Source organism: Salvelinus fontinalis, chromosome 9, assembly GCF_029448725.1.
Source record: "Salvelinus fontinalis isolate EN_2023a chromosome 9, ASM2944872v1, whole genome shotgun sequence".
Classification (NCBI taxonomy): Eukaryota; Metazoa; Chordata; class Actinopteri; order Salmoniformes; family Salmonidae; genus Salvelinus; species Salvelinus fontinalis.
In genome coordinates this window covers 26,473,630-26,493,858 of record NC_074673.1, presented here as the reverse complement: position 1 = coordinate 26,493,858, position 20,229 = coordinate 26,473,630, and the positions used below count along the sequence as shown (strand labels likewise).

General features: G+C 44.1%; 1 protein-coding gene across 1 annotated transcript in view; it reads right to left on the bottom strand.

Moving 5' to 3' along the window:
- Positions 1-6,612: 6,612 nt before the first annotated feature.
- LOC129861811 (ankyrin repeat and BTB/POZ domain-containing protein 3-B-like) overlaps positions 6,613-20,229 on the bottom strand; it is a 162,759-nt gene continuing 149,142 nt past the window's right edge. Inside the window, exons 14-17 of the mRNA XM_055932963.1 lie at positions 9,990-10,071; positions 9,694-9,762; positions 9,014-9,127; positions 6,613-8,368 (exon numbers count right to left, since the gene is read on the bottom strand). Of these exons, the coding sequence (XP_055788938.1) occupies positions 8,159-8,368; positions 9,014-9,127; positions 9,694-9,762; positions 9,990-10,071 (475 nt within the window). The 3' untranslated portion in view covers positions 6,613-8,158. The remainder of the gene's footprint in view (positions 8,369-9,013; positions 9,128-9,693; positions 9,763-9,989; positions 10,072-20,229) is intronic.

Here is a 20,229-nt window from a genome sequence, read left to right as displayed (position 1 = left end):
ATCTTCTTTCCAATATAAAAATATAAGATCAACAAGATCTATTATGAGTTATATTAATCACAATAATTCTGCTATACTCTGAGAGCATTATTTAGTTCTGAGTGAAAATGGTGTGTCGTAGAAAGTGGTTATAACGTTGAGGGGATTGGACAGCAAGAAACAAGATCAATACAAATAGAATAATTTAATCCTACAATAGTCCTTGCCCATCTGTCCTAAAGGTCTCTTCTGATTCAAACATCACCCTTTTCACCCCCTCCTTCCCATCCCGTCCTCTCCCCTTTCCCCATCTTCCTCTCCCACTCACCTCTTCAGTCTTCTGTCTTGTAATATCTCCCCAATGTACCCACAAGTTATCTCTCAATGGACACAGCAATTGTATAATCCCATATAGAAGACACTTGTTTTTGTTGGTCTGAGAAAGTGTATTTGCTCTCTCCTTCTCCCTCTCTCTCTCCCACTCCCTCACTCCCTCCCTCTCCCACTTTCTACGTCCCTCTCTCTCACTCTCTTTAGAAGAGGGAAACACTTCTGGAGCTAGCTGTTTTCACAGAGGAGAACAAAAACACATGCCCATCAAGCTGACGGCGCGTTCTGTGCCCAAGAGATACGGCCTGTGAATGACAAAGAGGGGAGGGGAGAGGAGGAGAGGGGAGAGAGAGGAGAGGAGGAGAAGGGAGAGAGAGGAGATGAGAGTAGGAGAGGAGAGAGGAGAGGAGGAGAGGGGACAGAGAGGAGAGGAGAGCAGAGGAGAGCAGAGGAGAGGGGACAGAGAGGAGAGGAGGAGAGGGGAGAGAGAGGAGATGTTGAGTAGGAGAGGGGAGAGGAGAGGAGGAGAGGAGAGAGAGAGAAGAGAAGGGGCTTCTGCTAGGGGCAGAGCTGGATAGGGCAGACCCCTTTCCCTTCCCTCCCATCTGCTCACACACTGAGAACATACAAACAAATACACTACATGACCAAAAGTATGAGGACACCTGCTCATAGAACATCTCATTCCAAAATCATGGGCATTAATATGGAGTTGGTCCCCCCTTTTCTGCTATAGCAGCCTACACTCTTCTAGGAAGGCTTTCCACTAGATGCTGAAACATTGCTACGGGGACCTGCTTCCATTCAGCCACAAGAGCATTAGTGAGGTCGGGCACTGATGTTGGGAGATTAGGCCTGGCTCGCAGTCGGCATTCCAATTCATTCCAAAGGTGTTCGATGGGGTTGAGGTCAGAGCTCTGAGCAGGTCAGTCAAGTTCTTCCACACCGATCTCGACAAACCATTTCTGTATGGACCTCTCTTTGTGCACGGGGGCATTGTCATGCTGAAACAGAAAAGGACCTTCCCCACACTGTTGCCACAAAGTTGGAAGCACAGAATCGTCTAGAATATCATTGTATGCTGTAGCGTTAAGATTTCCCTACCTTGGAATTAAGGAACCTAAACCATGAAAAACATCCCCAGACCATTATTCCTCCTCCACCAAACTTTACTGTTGGCGCTATGCATTGGGGAAGGTAGCGTTCCCCAAATTCAGATTTGTCCGTTGGACTGCCAGATGATAAAGTCCAATGGCGGCGAGCTTTACACCACTCCAGCCGACGCTTGGCATTGCGCATGGTGATCTTAGGCTTGTGTGCGGCTGCTCGGCCATGAAAACCCATTTCATGAAGCTCCCGACGAACAGTTCTTGTGCTGAGGTTGCTTCCAGAGGCAGTTTGGAACTTGGTAGTGAGTGTTGCAACCGAGGACACGCTACGAGCTTCAGCAGGTAGCGTGCTGCTTCACAGTCCCTGCTGTTCCATAAGGTGTATTTTTATCTGTTTTTAAATATACATTTTAGTGTTTGCATGAGTTACTTGATGTGGAATGGAGTTCCATGTAGTCATGGCTCTATGTAGTGCTGTGCGCCTCCCATAGGCTGTTCTGGGCTGTGAAGAGACCTCTGTGGCATGTCTTGTGGGGTATGCATGGGTGTCCGAGCTGTATGCCAGTAGTTCAAACAGGCAGCTCGGTGCATTCAGCATGTCAATACCTCTCACAAATACAAGTAGTGATGAAGTCAATCTCTCCTCCACTTTGAGCCAAGAGAGATTGACATGCATATTATTAATGTTAGCTCTTTGTGTGCATCCAAGGGCCAGCCGTGTGGCCTACCACTTCACAACTGAGCTGTTGCTGCTCCTAGATGTTTCCACTTCACAATAACAGCAAATACCGTTGACCTGGGCAGCTCTAGAAGTGCAGAAATTTGACGAACTGACTTGTTGGAAAGGTGGCATCTGATGACAGTGCCACATTGAAAGTCACTGAGCTCTTCAGTAAGGCCATTCTACTGCCAATGCTTGTCTATGGAGAATGCATGGCTGTATGCTCGATTTTATACATCTGTCATCAATGGGTGTGGCTAAAATAGCCGAATCCACTAATTTGAAGGGGTGTCCACATACTTTTGTACATATAGTGTACTTCTGCCCACTTACTATGACATGTACACTGAATACACACACACACACACACAGAAACACACACACACACAAGAAAATATTCTAATTAGTTCAGTTAAATAACTTGGGGTTCTCCCCCCTAGGATTTCCTGTCTCGCCCCTCCTCCTTTCCCCTGCCCAACCAACAGTAGCTCTAGCTACACTTCACAGTCCGGTAAATCAAGTTGTCCAGCAGGGCTTTATAAAAGAGACAGAGAGGCATTTGGTTCGGTCAATCACGTGGTTTCTTTTCACATCTGACACAGTGAATCTGATTGAAGTTCATTCCAGTGTTCCCAATCAGCTTCCCCAGATTGTTTTTCCCTAAATCACATCCTTTTAAATAGGATGTATGTGTGTGTTATTATTTCTGTCAGCACACTCCGCAGAGGACTGCTGCAGCCACAGGAAGGTGTGTGTGTGTGTTATTATTTCTGTCAGCACACTCCGCAGAGGACTGCTGCAGCCACAGGAAGGTGTGTGTGTGTGTTATTATTTCTGTCAGCACACTCCGCAGAGGACTGCTGCAGCCACAGGAAGGTGTGTGTGTGTGTTATTATTTCTGTCAGCACACTCCGCAGAGGACTGCTGCAGCCACAGGAAGGTGTGTGTGTGTGTTATTATTTCTGTCAGCACACTCCGCAGAGGACTGCTGCAGCCACAGGAAGGTGTGTGTGTGTGTTATTATTTCTGTCAGCACACTCCGCAGAGGACTGCTGCAGCCACAGGAAGGTGTGTGTGTGTGTTATTATTTCTGTCAGCACACTCCGCAGAGGACTGCTGCAGCCACAGGAAGGTGTGTGTGTGTGTTATTATTTCTGTCAGCACACTCCGCAGAGGACTGCTGCAGCCACAGGAAGGTGTGTGTGTGTGTTATTATTTCTGTCAGCACACTCCGCAGAGGACTGCTGCAGCCACAGGAAGGTGTGTGTGTGTGTTATTATTTCTGTCAGCACACTCCGCAGAGGACTGCTGCAGCCACAGGAAGGTGTGTGTGTGTGTTATTATTTCTGTCAGCACACTCCGCAGAGGACTGCTGCAGCCACAGGAAGGTGTGTGTGTGTGTTATTATTTCTGTCAGCACACTCCGCAGAGGACTGCTGCAGCCACAGGAAGGTGTGTGTGTGTGTTATTATTTCTGTCAGCACACTCCGCAGAGGACTGCTGCAGCCACAGGAAGGTGTGTGTGTGTGTTATTATTTCTGTCAGCACACTCCGCAGAGGACTGCTGCAGCCACAGGAAGGTGTGTGTGTGTGTTATTATTTCTGTCAGCACACTCCGCAGAGGACTGCTGCAGCCACAGGAAGGTGTGTGTGTGTGCATGCGCATGTTTGCGTAATCATTGATTCTATTCAGACTCTGAGCACAGCAGTATACTCACAGCTTAATATTGTTCCTGGACAGCCGTATCTATGGATACTCAACAACTCTTCCACCCCTCTACCTCCCTTCACTCCCCTCCCCATTACTCTGTCCCCTCTACACAATACAAAGAACACATACACTGCATGACTGATCAGTCTCAGTAAAGCATATAGACACATGGACACATATGGAAAATCTATTTCAATACTCCCAACTCACGAGGAAAATTGATGGGGGGGAAACAAACAAGGAAATATAAATTTTTTCAACAACCAAGATGGCGGGACGAGTAAAAACAGTGGTATGAGCTGGATGCTAAGGCTTGTGCTTCAGTAGGTTCTTAATTTGATCACCATGTTGTAGGAGAAGACTTGTAAAGTGTAGTGTATTTGAGGTTTAAAAAGCCTTCTGGAGTGTGTAATTTCCCATTTGAAATGTCAGACTTGATTTTCTCTTACAAAAAATTTATTAACTCCTACATAAATGTCCAATAATTATAATCCACATAATAATTCAAATGTTCTGTTGCTGATGGATTATTTTCCTGTCATAGCAATCTGGGTCAAATTAAGATCCTACATCTGTAGGCCTGTAGTCCAACACAGTACCACTGTGCCTAAGGTCATATCAGAGGACAGTTATCCATCTATCGTAAAAAAAAATAATAATAATGTACACACCTGCAAATAGAAAAAGAAACCCAGAGCAAACTAACCTGGCGTGTAGAAAAAAGACCCAGAGCAAACTAACCTGGCGTGTAGAAAAAAAACCAGAGCAAACTAACCTGGCATGTAGAAAAGAAAACCCAGAGCAAACTAACCTGGCATGTAGAAAAGAAAACCCAGAGCAAACTAACATGGCGTGTAGAAAAAAAAACACAGAGCAAACTAACATGGCGTGTAGAAAAAAAAACGCAGAGCAAACTAACATGGCGTGTAGAAAAAAACCCCAGAGCAAGCTAACCTGGCGTGTAGAGAAAAAAAAACAGAGCAAACTAACATGGCGTGTAGAAAAAAAACCCCAGAGCAAGCTAACCTGGCATGTAGGAAAAAAAACAGAGCAAACTAACCTGGCGTGTAGAAAAAAAAACCCAGAGCAAACTAACCTGGCGTGTAGAAAAAAAACCAGAGCAAACTAACCTGGCATGTAGAAAAGAAAACCCAGAGCAAACTAACCTGGCGTGTAGAAAAAAAAAAGAGCAAACTAACCTGGCGTGTAGAAAAAAAAACAGAGCAAGCTAACCTGGCGTGTAGAAAAAACCCCCAGAGCAAGCTAACCTGGCGTGTAGAAAAAAAACCCAGAGCAAGCTAACCTGGCGTGTAGAAAAAAAAACTGACTGACTGACTGACTGTCTGTCTGTCTGTCTGTCTGTCTGTCTGTCTGTCTGTCTGTCTGTCTGTCTGTCTGTGTCAGTACTGTGGTAGCAGCTAAGTGGGCCTGGCTTGCCAAACACTGTGCCTAGCACAGTGGTGACTGAATTAGATTACAAATAATATTCACAAGATGAATCTAAACAGTCTGTCCCTTTAATAAACAGCCAAGGGAAAAAACACTATGGTGAAAGAGAGGAGTAAAGCTGGGAGTCCACGATGAAACAGTTTCATTCAGCTAGTAGTGTCCTGTCCAGTAAAACCACCGATTCTTGATTCACAATGGCACTGATTCTCTCTTCTTCTTATACTTGCTCATCTCTCTTCTTCATCTGAGTGCTCTCTCACTCTCTTCTCTCTGACTACAGTAGCTGACTGTCACTCTCTCTATTTCTCTCCTTCTCCAAAGCTGCCTACCTCTCTCTGTCTACTTGTCTTCTCTTGATCTCTCTCCCTCTAGGCACTAAGAGGTCCATGGCTCATAACATCTTAATCCTGTTTGTATACTGTATTATTTGCACTGTGCATTGTATGTGTTCCCAGCATTGAGCACTGTCTCAAGGGCTTCAGCAGTGCTCTGTAGACATTCATTAGCCCAGAATCCAAACTGATTTGCTCCCGTTCATGAAATTAAACCATTGTGAAACTGAGCATATCAGTTTGGATTCTAGGCTACAGACATTCATATCTATTGACCACAGTTAAGTTTGAACAGTAGCAGGTAGGCCAGCGGTTAGGAGCAAAAGGTTGCTGGTTTGAATCCCTGAGCCAGCAAGGTGGAAAAATCTGCCGTTCTGCCCTTCAGCAAGGCAGTTAACCTCCAACAACAAATGCTCCCCGGGTGCCGATGACGTTGATTAAGGCAGCCCCCCGCACATCTCTGATTCAGAGGGGTTGGGTTAAATGCAGAAGACACATTTCAGTTGAATGCAAGTGACTACGTATCCCCCTTTCCCTAGCAGCAAGACAAAGTTGTCAGGATTGTATTCTTATGCTACATCCCGATTTTCCAACCTTCTCCCTGTTTTTCCGACCGCACTTGAACACTCCATGTCATGGATTTAAAACAGTTGGATTGGTGTAAGTATTGGCTGAAGGCAGTTTCCACCACTGTGAAATCCATGACGAGAAGTATGCAAGTGCACACTTTGGGAGAAGGGTGGACAATTGGGTTGCAACCTAAAGCTAATTTATTCTCTGTAGTTCAGCTTGTGAAGTGTGTGATGATGTCACATGGCCACTCCCAAACCTTCCGCCATGAGGGATCCAGCTAATGACAGAACACCAGAGGGTAAATCCATAGGTCCCAACAACAACTGGAGACCATTTACTAAGGTTTCACAGTGGAAAAATTGTTGAGATTGTTGTTTGAGACAAGAATTGTACCAGTTGATATCTAGGGAGGATTCATATCATTCTTTATATTAATCTTTATGGAGGAAACGGATATTAAGTCACACTTACATGTAGTTTCACAATGTCTGGAAAACACAACAGATGACGCTTCTCTGGTTTAGGATAGACCCTGATCATCTTTTGAACTAGGCCCCTATCCATAAAGTGTCTCAGAGTAGGCGTGCTGGATCAGTTTTATCCTTTTAGATCATAATGAATGTGATTATAGACATGGGAACCTGATTCTAGATCAGCACTCCCACTCAGAGACGCTTTTTGAATACAGGCCCATAGCCGTTCTCTCCTGAAATGAAGACACCAGTACACGTCTACACATTTAGAGACACATGCTGACAATATCGCTCCTCTACCGTTCCTGCTTCCTCTCTTAAAGTCTCATGCCACTCTTAAACCAAACTGAACACAAGCAAAACAGTCATTCTCATGACATGCAACTTGAAACATACAGAACGATAACACATTGAAAAGAACAGCATTTTATAAAGCCATATCCAATGAGTAGACGCAGGAGAAGAAGAAACATCTGTAGGATATATACATTAACTTACAAGAGGAGCCATAGCTCTGTGTTTTATTCACAATATTTACACAGTTCTAACAGAGGATGAAGGAAGGAAATGTGTTTTCTGTTCTCCAGCTTTCCTAAACGTAGCTTGAAGAATTTCCCAATGCCTCTCTCCTTTGCATGAGTCCCTTAAAACATACTACCACATGACATACAGTATATCCACATATCACTCTTACATGTAGCAGACCAGGGTTCAAATACTATTCGAAATCATGTTAAATACTTTATCTAGGCGTGATTGAGCTTGCTTGGCACAATGGAACCAATAGAATAGTCACAAAAGTGCAAACTGCACCAATCTGACACCCCGGGCAGACTAGAGCAAATGCTAAAAGTATTTTATTTCAAATAATATTGAACTCAGGTCTGCTCTTATGTTAAGTTTGGCTAGGCCCAGTTATAAATAGACTATAAAGCTATGTAGGATTGCAGAACCATGCTGAGAAAAGTACCAACAATGATTCTGTCCAGTAGACATATGGACAATGGCAGGTCTGACTGCAGTCTGGAGACTAATGTCAAGGAGCGAAGTAATGTTGACTGGGGCTTTACGAATGATCCCAGACACGCACGCACGCACGCACGCACGCACACACACACACACACACACACACACACACACACACACACACACACACACACACACACACACACACACACACACACACACACCTCACTGCATCTCAGCGATATAGTCCCACTATTGCTGTGATGAGTCAGCTTTACTTCAGCCCTATGAAAATCTCCTTTTCACAATTTCTGGGGTTCCAGAGCTGTCCATTTGCCTAAGTGCTCGGCCCAAAGCTCAGTAGGCTGCAGGAGAATGGCAATGGCGTGTTAGCACAGCAAGCAATTTAAAAGTGTCACTGTCGAGTGTGGTTCAGTACAGCTATGTGTTGAACTGGGGTCAATGGGGACAGACAGACAGTTCCAGTCCCATTAGCAGCTCAATAAATCAACCAATCAGACAATGGAGCCCTTGGAGGAGGACAGGTGGATGGACTGGATGCGGATGCCCAGGGTCTTCTCCAGGTCCAGCAGTACGTCGGTGGCGGGACTGTCTGGAGGCATGTCGTACAGCAATGTTTTGAAGGGCTCCAGCTCAATCAGCACCACCATGTTTTTCAGGAAGTAGCCCTCGATGTAGACAGCCAAATCTGGGACATCCAGGAACTGATGGAGCAGAAGGTTTGAGAACAGTTGAGTGTTGTCTAGCTTGAGTTGGATGCCAAACCTATACATTTTTGTTCATGCACACAAGCAAGCACACACACACACTGCAAGAGGAATCTGTGTATCAGTAGAGTTCAAAAGGTACTCACACTCAAACCATGACAAAGGAATAACTCAAGGAGGCAGAGATGCTAAAATAATATACTTAATTTAATCCATGCTCAAAAGAATACAAAAAGTTCAAGTGCAAGGTCTAGAAGAACACACACAAAGGTAGAGGGACATGCATACGCATACATTGTGATATTATAGTATGGTGGTATTAAACATTTTGTATTGTAAAAGGAGCATACGTTTCGGCTTCTATGCCCTCATCAGTGCTGCACAAACTAATTAAGGAGACATCTACTTAAGAATCTGTGTATCAAACATGTTTATTTGCATGCATTCCTACAGTGCACACTGCAAACGACACAAACACCGAGCAGGAAGGCAAGCACAGGCAAATATGTTTACACATGATCACACACACACAAACTCACACCCACGTCCTCATACACACGTGCATGAATAGATAGTAGACATACACAAGCAGACTCCCACACCATACTGCTTTACAACACATTCTCAACTCGACCCCCTCACCTTGGTGTGGCTGTAGATCTCCACACAGGTATCTGTGTTGATGTTCTTAGAGCAGATGATCTCACAGTGCCTCTGCAGCGCCTCCAGCTGGAAGAACTTGGCCGCTGACAGCAGCTGCACACACCAGAAAAGAAGACAGTTATAGCCCGGCACCAGATCTATTTAGGCTTCCTTATCCTGCTGTATGGTAACAATGACACAGATCTCTGCCCAGTCACCAGGCTAGTAACATGACCCTATTATGGTTAAGTAGTACATGTTGTTGGACTGTAATACTGCTCTTCACTAACTGGGACTACCCACCTTGTATCAGGAAGTATCTAAATTGTATTGGTTATGAACACGGATGCATCTATCTACAGTACCAGTCAAAAGTTTGGACACACCTACTCATTCAAGGGTTTTTCTTTATTTTTTACTATTTTCTACATTGTAGAATAATAGTGAAGACATCAAAACTATGAAATAACACATATGGAATCATGTAGTAACCAAAAAAGTGTTAAACGAATCAGAATATATTTGATATTTAGATTCTTCAAAGTAGCCATCCGTTGCCTTGGTGACAGCTTTGCACACTCTTGGCATTCTCTCAACCAGCTGTATAGTGGTCTAAGTCTTATTACATCTTAGAAAACATGACTCGACTGACAACGTGGCAAATGGACTAACAGTCTTACCTCCATAACCTCTGTGTTTCTGATGTGCAGATGCTCCGTCCCACCACAGTAGAGGTATTGCATCACCAGCTGTAACAGTACGAATGAACTGACGTTTCCACAACAATCACACAACACAACAAACCTACCAATGGATTTACACTGTCATGGGAAAGAATCTGGGTATTTTTTGTATGAACATTCCCCTTTGAGAATTTATCACACCGTTGTCTGATTCATGTATCAATTTGATTACAATTGCAAGGGAAAAACATATGTCTAAGTAAACAGAATAGTTGTTTTGTCTATGAACGCACCAGGAATATGTTGTATTTGACGTGGCTGATTTCAATACATGTGTTTTCAGCAGCTGGTCTGTTCGCCAGTAGAGACTTAAACCTTAAGCAGAGAGAAAGAAAGACAGAGAGAGAATAAAACATTTTTTTTTATTTTTTTATTTCACCTTTATTTAACCAGGTAGGCCAGTTGAGAACAAGTTCTCATTTACAACTGCGACCTGGCCAAGATAAAGCATAGCAGTGCGACAAAAACTACAACACAGAGTTACACATTAACAAACGTACAGTCAATAACACAAAATAAAATAGAAATAGAAAGAATCTATGTACAGTGTGTGCAAATATAGAAGAGTAGGGAGGCTGGGCCATAGAGCCGAAAATAGTTACAACTTAGCATTAATACTGGAGTGATATATGTGCAGATGATGATGTGCAAGTAGAGATACTGGGGTGCAAAAGAGCAAGAGGGTAAGTAATAATATGGGGATGAGGTAGTCAGGTGTGCTATTTACAGATTGGCTGTGTACAGGTACAGTGATCGGTAAGCTGCTCTGACAGCTGATGCTTAAAGTTAGAGAGGGAGATAAAAGACTCCAGATTCAGAGATTTTTGCAATTCGTTACAGTCATTGGCAGCAGAGAACTGGAAGGAAAGGCGGCCAAAGGAAGTGTTGGCTTTGGGGATGACCAGTGCAATATACCTACTGGAGCATGAGGAAGGCACCAAAATTCCCTACCCTGGAAGCCTGTGTTTCAGACATAAGGAAGTGAATGGCGGCAAATGTATTACAATAAAACTCAGACAAAACTGAGATGCTAATTCTAGGTCCCAAGAAACAAAGAGATCTGCTGTTTGATCTGACAATTAATCTTGATGGTTGTACAGTTGTCTCAAATAAGGACCTCGGCATTACTCTGGACCCTGATCTCTCTTTTGACGAACATATCAAGAATATTTTATGGGCAGCTTTTCCCATCTTCGTAACGTTGCAAAAATCTGAAACGTTTTGTCCAAAAATGATGCAGAAAACCTAATCCATGCTTTTGTCACTTCTAGATTAGATTACTGCAATGCTCTACTCTCTGGTTACCTGGATAAAGCACTTAATAAACTTCAGTTAGTGCTAAACACAGCTGTTAGCTCTTGACTACAACCCCAAAATGTTATCATATTACTCCAGTGCAAGCCTCTACACTGGCTTCCTGTTAAGGCTAGGGAGGATTTCAAGGTTTTACTGCTATTGCATGGACTTGCTCCTACCTACAGTATCATTCTGATTTGGTCCTGCCGCACATACCTACACGTATGCTAAAGTCACAAGAAGCAGGCATCCTTATTGTCTTTAGAATTTCTAACCAAACAGCTGGAGGCAGGGTTTTCTCCTATCAAGCTCAATTTTTATGGAATGGTCTGCCTATCGATGGGAGAGATGAAGACTCGGTCTCGACCTTTAAGTCTTTACTGAAGACTCATCTTGACTTGATTCACTGACGTGATCTTCATGTCCAGTTTTGCGCCCTCTCAGGCTCGTGCGGTGGAGAAGATCTTTGTGGGCTATACTTAGCATTGTCTCAGGGTAGTAAGTTGGTGGTCTGTTGATATCCCTCTAGTGGTGTGGGGGCAAAGTGGGTGGGGTTATATCCTGCCTGGTTGGCCCTGTCCGGGGGTATCGTCGGACAGGGCCACAGTGTCCCCCGATCCCCCCCCTGTCTCAGCCTCCAGTATCTATGCTGCAATAGTCTATGTATTTGTATTTTGAATTTATTAAGGATCCCCATTAGCTGCTGCTAAGGCAGCAGCTACTCCTCCTGAGGTCCAAACATATTAAAGCACTTACATTACATATAAAACAAAATATAAAACAGTACATCATATAACATTATTACACCACTACATATCTACAATACAAAATGTTTAATACCACCATAAAACAATATCACAATGTATGCGTATGCATATCTCTGTACCTTTGTGTGTGTCTCTTCAAAGTGCCGGGGGGCTAGGGTCAATCTGTCCTATCTGGTGTAATTCTCTTGTCCTATCTGGAGTCCTGTGTGAACTTAAATTTGCTCCCCCTAATTCTCCCATCTCTCCCTCTCCTCCTCTGGCCTTAATGGCCATGTACTGTTATAATCTCCAACCAGAACAGCCAGAAGAGGACTGGCCACCTCTCAGAGCCTGTTTCCTCTCTAGGTTTCTTCCTAGGTTCCTGCCTTTCTAGTGAGTTTTTCCTAGCCACCCTGCTTCTGCATCTGCATTGCTTGCGGGGTTTTGGGCTGCGTTTCTGTATAGCACTTTGTGACATCAGCTGATGTAAAAATGGCTTGATAAATACATTTGATAGATTTGATTGATTGAGACAGGAGTTGTGTAAGGGTAGTTGGGGACAGGAGTTGTGTATGGGTAGTTGGGAACAGGAGTTATGTATGGGTAGTTGGGACAGGAGTTATGTATGGGTAGTTGGGAACATGAGTTATGTATGGGTAGTTGGGAACATGAGTTATGTATGGGTAGTTGGGACAGGAGTTATGTATGGGTAGTTGGGAACAGGAGTTATGTATGGGTAGTTGGGAACAGGAGTTATGAAAGGGTAGTTGGGAACAGGAGTTATGTATGGGTAGTTGGGAACAGGAGTTATGTATGGGTAGTTGGGAACAGGAGTTATGGGTAGTTGGGAACAGGAGTTATGAAAGGGTAGTTGGGAACAGGAGTTATGGGTAGTTGGGAACAGGAGTTATGTATGGGTAGTTCGGAACAGGAGTTATGTATGGGTAGTTGGGAACAGGAGTTATGTATGGGTAGTTGGGAACAGGAGTTATGTATGGGTAGTTGGGAACAGGAGTTATGGGTAGTTGGGAACAGGAGTTATGAAAGGGTAGTTGGGAACAGGAGTTATGGGTAGTTGGGAACAGGAGTTATGTATGGGTAGTTCGGAACAGGAGTTATGTATGGGTAGTTGAGAACAGGAGGTATGTATGGGTAGATGGGAACAGGAGTTATGTAAGGGTAGTTGGGAACAGGAGTTATGTATGGGTAGTTGGGAACATGAGTTATGTAAGGGTAGTTGGGAACAGGAGTTATGAAACAGTAGTTGGGAACAGGAGTTATGAAAGGGTAGTTGGGAACAGGAGTTATGTATGGGTAGTTGGGAACAGGAGTTATGTATGGGTAGTTGGGAACAGGAGTTATGGGTAGTTGGGAACAGGAGTTATGAAAGGGTAGTTGGGAACAGGAGTTATGGGTAGTTGGGAACAGGAGTTATGTATGGGTAGTTCGGAACAGGAGTTATGTAAGGGTAGTTGGGAACAGGAGTTATGTATGGGTAGTTGGGAACATGAGTTATGTATGGGTAGTTGGGAACAGGAGTTATGTATGGGTAGTTGGGAACAGGAGTTATGAAAGGGTAGTTGGGAACAGGAGTTATGAAAGGGTAGTTGGGAACAGGAGTTATGAAAGGGTAGTTGGGAACAGGAGTTATGAAAGGGTAGTTGGGAACAGGAGTTATGAAAGGGTAGTTGGGAACAGGAGTTATGTATGGGTAGTTGGGAACATGAGTTATGTAAGGGTAGTGTGAACAGGAGTTATGTATGGGTAGTTGGGAACAGGAGTTATGTAAGGGTAGTTCGGAACATGAGTTATGTATGGGTAGTTGGGAACAGGAGTTATGAAAGGGTAGTTGGGGACAGGAGTTATTTAAGGGTAGTTGGGAACAGGAGTTATGAAAGGGTAGTTGGGAACAGGCGTTATGAAAGGGTAGTTGGGAACAGGAGTTATGAAAGGGTAGTTGGGAACAGGAGTTATGAAAGGGTAGTTGGGAACAGGAGTTATGAAAGGGTAGTTGGGACCAGGAGTTATGAAAGGGTAGTTGGGACCAGGAGTTATGAAAGGGTAGTTGGGACCAGGAGTTATGTAAGGGTAGTTGGGAACAGGAGTTATGAAAGGGTAGTTGGGAACAGGAGTTATGAAAGGGTAGTTGGGAACAGGAGTTATGAAAGGGTAGTTGGGAACAGGAGTTATGAAAGGGTAGTTGGGAACAGGAGTTATGTATGGGTAGTTGGGAACAGGAGTTATGTATGGGTAGTTGGGAACAGGAGTTATGGGTAGTTGGGAACAGGAGTTATGAAAGGGTAGTTGGGAACAGGAGTTATGGGTAGTTGGGAACAGGAGTTATGTATGGGTAGTTCGGAACAGGAGTTATGTATGGGTAGTTGGGAACAGGAGTTATGTATGGGTAGTTCGGAACATGAGTTATGTATGGGTAGTTGGGAACAGGAGTTATGTATGGGTAGTTGGGAACAGGAGTTATGAAAGGGTAGTTGGGAACAGGAGTTATGAAAGGGTAGTTGGGAACAGGAGTTATGTATGGGTAGTTGGGAACAGGAGTTATGTATGGGTAGTTGGGAACAGGAGTTATGTAAGGGTAGTGTGAACAGGAGTTATGTATGGGTAGTTGGGAACAGGAGTTATGTATGGGTAGTTCGGAACATGAGTTATGTATGGGTAGTTGGGAACAGGAGTTATGTATGGGTAGTTGGGAACAGGAGTTATGTAAGGGTAGTGTGAACAGGAGTTATGTATGGGTAGTTGGAACAGGAGTTATGTATGGGTAGTTGGGAACAGGAGTGATGTAAGGGTAGTTCGGAACATGAGTTATGTATGGGTAGTTGGGAACATGAGTTATGTATGGGTAGTTCGGAACATGAGTTATGTATGGGTAGTTGGGAACAGGAGTTATGTATGGGTAGTTGGGAACAGGAGTTATGAAAGGGTAGTTGGGAACAGGAGTTATGAAAGGGTAGTTGGGAACAGGAGTTATGTATGGGTAGTTGGGAACAGGAGTTATGTATGGGTAGTTGGGAACATGAGTTATGTAAGGGTAGTGTGAACAGGAGTTATGTATGGGTAGTTGGAACAGGAGTTATGTATGGGTAGTTGGGAACAGGAGTGATGTAAGGGTAGTTCGGAACATGAGTTATGTATGGGTAGTTGGGAACATGAGTTATGAAAGGGTAGTTGGGGACAGGAGTTATTTAAGGGTAGTTGGGAACAGGAGTTATGAAAGGGTAGTTGGGAACAGGCGTTATGAAAGGGTAGTTGGGAAAAGGAGTTATGAAAGGGTAGTTGGGAACAGGAGTTATGAAAGGGTAGTTGGGACCAGGAGTTATGAAAGGGTAGTTGGGACCAGGAGTTATGAAAGGGTAGTTGGGACCAGGAGTTATGTAAGGGTAGTTGGGAACAGGAGTTATGAAAGGGTAGTTGGGAACATGAGTTATGAAAGGGTAGTTGGGAACAGGAGTTATGAAAGGGTAGTTGGGACCAGGAGTTATGTAAGGGTAGTTGGGAACAGGAGTTATGAAAGGGTAGTTGGGAACAGGAGTTATGAAAGGGTAGTTGGGACCAGGAGTTATGTAAGGGTAGTTGGGAACAGGAGTTATGAAAGGGTAGTTGGGACCAGGAGTTATGTAAGGGTAGTTGGGAACAGGAGTTATGAAAGGGTAGTTGGGAACATGAGTTATGAAAGGGTAGTTGGGAACAGGAGTTATGAAAGGGTAGTTGGGAACAGGAGTTATGAAAGGGTAGTTGGGAACAGGAGTTATGTATGGGTAGTTGGGCACAAGAGTTATGAAAGGGTAGTTGGGAACAGGAGTTATGTAAGGGTAGTTGGGAACATGAGTTATGTAAGGGTAGTTGGGGACAGGAGTTATGAAAGGGTAGTTGGGAACAGGAGTTATGAAAGGGTAGTTGGGAACAGGAGTTATGAAAGGGTAGTTGGGACCAGGAGTTATGTAAGGGTAGTTGGGAACAGGAGTTATGTATGGGTAGTTCGGAACATGAGTTATGTATGGGTAGTTGGGAACAGGAGTTATGAAAGGGTAGTTGGGAACAGGAGTTATGAAAGGGTAGTTGGGAACAGGAGTTATGAAAGGGTAGTTGGGAACAGGAGTTATGTATGGGTAGTTGGGAACAGGAGTTATGTATGGGTAGTTGGGAACATGAGTTATGTAAGGGTAGTGTGAACAGGAGTTATGTATGGGTAGTTGGAACAGGAGTTATGTATGGGTAGTTGGGAACAGGAGTGATGTAAGGGTAGTTCGGAACATGAGTTATGTATGGGTAGTTGGGAACATGAGTTATGAAAGGGTAGTTGGGGACAGGAGTTATTTAAGGGTAGTTGGGAACAGGAGTTATGAAAGGGTAGTTGGGAACAGGCGTTATGAAAGGGTAGTTGGGAACAGGAGTTATGAAGGGGTAGTTGGGAAAAGGAGTTATGAAAGGGTAGTTGGGAACAGGAGTTATGAAAGGGTAGTTGGGACCAGGAGTTATGAAAGGGTAGTTGGGACCAGGAGATATGTAAGGGTAGTTGGGAACAGGAGTTATGAAAGGGTAGTTGGGAACATGAGTTATGAAAGGGTAGTTGGGAACAGGAGTTATGAAAGGGTAGTTGGGAACAGGAGTTATGAAAGGGTAGTTGGGACCTGGAGTTATTTTAAGGGTAGTTGGGAACAGGAGTTATGAAAGGGTAGTTGGGAACAGGAGTTATGAAAGGGTAATTGGGAACAGGAGTTATGTATGGGTAGTTGGGAACATGAGTTATGTAAGGGTAGTTGGGAACATGAGTTATGTATGGGTAGTTGGGGACTTTAGTTGTGTATGGGTAGTTGGGAACAGGAGTTATGTAAGGGTAGTTGGGAACATGAGTTATGTATGGGTAGTTGGGAACATGAGTTATGTATGGGTAGTTGGGAACAGGAGTTATGTAAGGGTAGTTGGGAACAGGAGTTATGTATGGGTAGTTGGGAAAAGGAGTTATGTATGGGTAGTTGGGAACAGGAGTTATGTAAGGGTAGTTGGGAACAGGAGTTATGTAAGGGTAGTTGGGAACAGGAGTTATGAAAGGGTAGTTGGGGACAGGAGTTATGTATGGGTAGTTGGGCACAGGAGTTATGTAAGGGTAGTTGGGGACAGGAGTTATGAAAGGGTAGTTGGGAACAGGAGTTATGTATGGGTAGTTGGGCACAAGAGTTATGAAAGGGTAGTTGGGAACAGGAGTTATGTAAGGGTAGTTGGGAACATGAGTTATGTAAGGGTAGTTGGGGACAGGAGTTATGAAAGGGTAGTTGGGAACAGGAGTTATGAAAGGGTAGTTGGGAACAGGAGTTATGAAAGGGTAGTTGGGACCAGGAGTTATGTAAGGGTAGTTGGGAACAGGAGTTATGAAAGGGTAGTTGGGAACATGAGTTATGAAAGGGTAGTTGGGAACAGGAGTTATGAAAGGGTAGTTGGGAACAGGAGTTATGAAAGGGTAGTTGGGAACAGGAGTTATGTATGGGTAGTTGGGCACAAGAGTTATGAAAGGGTAGTTGGGAACAGGAGTTATGTAAGGGTAGTTGGGAACATGAGTTATGTAAGGGTAGTTGGGGACAGAAGTTATGAAAGGGTAGTTGGGGACTGGAGTTGTGTATGGGTAGTTGGGAACAGGAGTTATGAAAGGGTAGTTGGGACCAGGAGTTATGTAAGGGTAGTTGGGAACAGGAGTTATGAAAGGGTAGTTGGGAACATGAGTTATGAAAGGGTAGTTGGGAACAGGAGTTATGAAAGGGTAGTTGGGAACAGGAGTTATGAAAGGGTAGTTGGGAACAGGAGTTATGAAAGGGTAGTTGGGAACAGGAGTTATGAAAGGGTAGTTGGGAACAGGAGTTATGAAAGGGTAGTTGGGAACAGGAGTTATGAAAGGGTAATTGGGAACAGGAGTTATGTATGGGTAGTTGGGAACATGAGTTATGTAAGGGTAGTTCGGAACATGAGTTATGTATGGGTAGTTGGGGACTGGAGTTGTGTATGGGTAGTTGGGAACAGGAGTTATGTAAGGGTAGTTGGGAACATGAGTTATGTATGGGTAGTTGGGAACATGAGTTATGTATGGGTAGTTGGGAACAGGAGTTATGTATTGGTAGTTGGGAACAGGAGTTATGAAAGGGTAGTTGGGAACAGGAGTTATGTATGGGTAGTTGGGCACAGGAGTTATGTAAGGGTAGTTGGGGACAGGAGTTATGAAAGGGTAGTTGGGAACAGGAGTTTTGTATGGGTAGTTGGGCACAAGAGTTATGAAAGGGTAGTTGGGAACAGGAGTTATGTAAGGGTAGTTGGGAACATGAGTTATGTAAGGGTAGTTGGGAACAGGAGTTATGTAAGGGTAGTTGGGAACAGGAGTTATTTAAGGGTAGTTGGGAACAGGAGTTATGAAAGGGTAGTTGGGAACAGGAGTTATGAAAGGGTAGTTGGGAACAGGCGTTATGAAAGGGTAGTTGGGAACAGGAGTTACGAAAGGGTAGTTGGGAACAGGAGGTATGAAAGGGTAGTTGGGAACAGGAGTTATGAAAGGGTAGTTGGGAACAGGAGTTATGAAAGGGTAGTTGGGACCAGGAGTTATGTAAGGGTAGTTGGGAACAGGAGTTATGAAAGGGTAGTTGGGAACAGGAGTTATGAAAGGGTAGTTGGGACCAGGAGTTATGAAAGGGTAGTTGGGACCAGGAGTTATGAAAGGGTAGTTGGGACCAGGAGTTATGTAAGGGTAGTTGGGAACAGGAGTTATGAAAGGGTAGTTGGGAACATGAGTTATGAAAGGGTAGTTGGGAACAGGAGTTATGAAAGGGTAGTTGGGACCAGGAGTTATGTAAGGGTAGTTGGGAACAGGAGTTATGAAAGGGTAGTTGGGAACAGGAGTTATGAAAGGGTAGTTGGGACCAGGAGTTATGTAAGGGTAGTTGGGAACAGGAGTTATGAAAGGGTAGTTGGGACCAGGAGTTATGTAAGGGTAGTTGGGAACAGGAGTTATGAAAGGGTAGTTGGGGACATGAGTTATGAAAGGGTAGTTGGGAACAGGAGTTATGAAAGGGTAGTTGGGAACAGGAGTTATGAAAGGGTAGTTGGGAACAGGAGTTATGTATGGGTAGTTGGGCACAAGAGTTATGAAAGGGTAGTTGGGAACAGGAGTTATGTAAGGGTAGTTGGGAACATGAGTTATGTAAGGGTAGTTGGGGACAGGAGTTATGAAAGGGTAGTTGGGAACAGGAGTTATGTAAGGGTAGTTGGGAACAGGAGTTATGAAAGGGTAGTTGGGAACAGGAGTTATGAAAGGGTAGTTGGGAACAGTAGTTATGTATGGGTAGTTGGGAACAGGAGTTATGTATGGGTAGTTGGGAACATGAGTTATGTAAGGGTAGTGTGAACAGGAGTTATGTATGGGTAGTTGGAACAGGAGTTATGTATGGGTAGTTGGGAACAGGAGTGATGTAAGGGTAGTTCGGAACATGAGTTATGTATGGGTAGTTGGGAACATGAGTTATGAAAGGGTAGTTGGGGACAGGAGTTATTTAAGGGTAGTTGGGAACAGGAGTTATGAAAGGGTAGTTGGGAACAGGCGTTATGAAAGGGTAGTTGGGAACAGGAGTTATGAAGGGGTAGTTGGGAAAAGGAGTTATGAAAGGGTAGTTGGGAACAGGAGTTATGAAAGGGTAGTTGGGACCAGGAGTTATGAAAGGGTAGTTGGGACCAGGAGTTATGTAAGGGTAGTTGGGAACAGGAGTTATGAAAGGGTAGTTGGGAACATGAGTTATGAAAGGGTAGTTGGGAACAGGAGTTATGAAAGGGTAGTTGGGACCAGGAGTTATGTAAGGGTAGTTGGGAACAGGAGTTATGAAAGGGTAGTTGGGAACATGAGTTATGAAAGGGTAGTTGGGAACAGGAGTTATGAAAGGGTAGTTGGGAACAGGAGTTATGAAAGGGTAGTTGGGAACAGGAGTTATGAAAGGGTAGTTGGGAACAGGAGTTATGAAAGGGTAGTTGGGACCTGGAGTTATTTTAAGGGTAGTTGGGAACAGGAGTTATGAAAGGGTAGTTGGGAACAGGAGTTATGAAAGGGTAATTGGGAACAGGAGTTATGTATGGGTAGTTGGGAACATGAGTTATGTAAGGGTAGTTGGGAACATGAGTTATGTATGGGTAGTTGGGGACTTTAGTTGTGTATGGGTAGTTGGGAACAGGAGTTATGTAAGGGTAGTTGGGAACATGAGTTATGTATGGGTAGTTGGGAACATGAGTTATGTATGGGTAGTTGGGAACAGGAGTTATGTAAGGGTAGTTGGGAACAGGAGTTATGTATGGGTAGTTGGGAAAAGGAGTTATGTATGGGTAGTTGGGAACAGGAGTTATGTAAGGGTAGTTGGGAACAGGAGTTATGTAAGGGTAGTTGGGAACA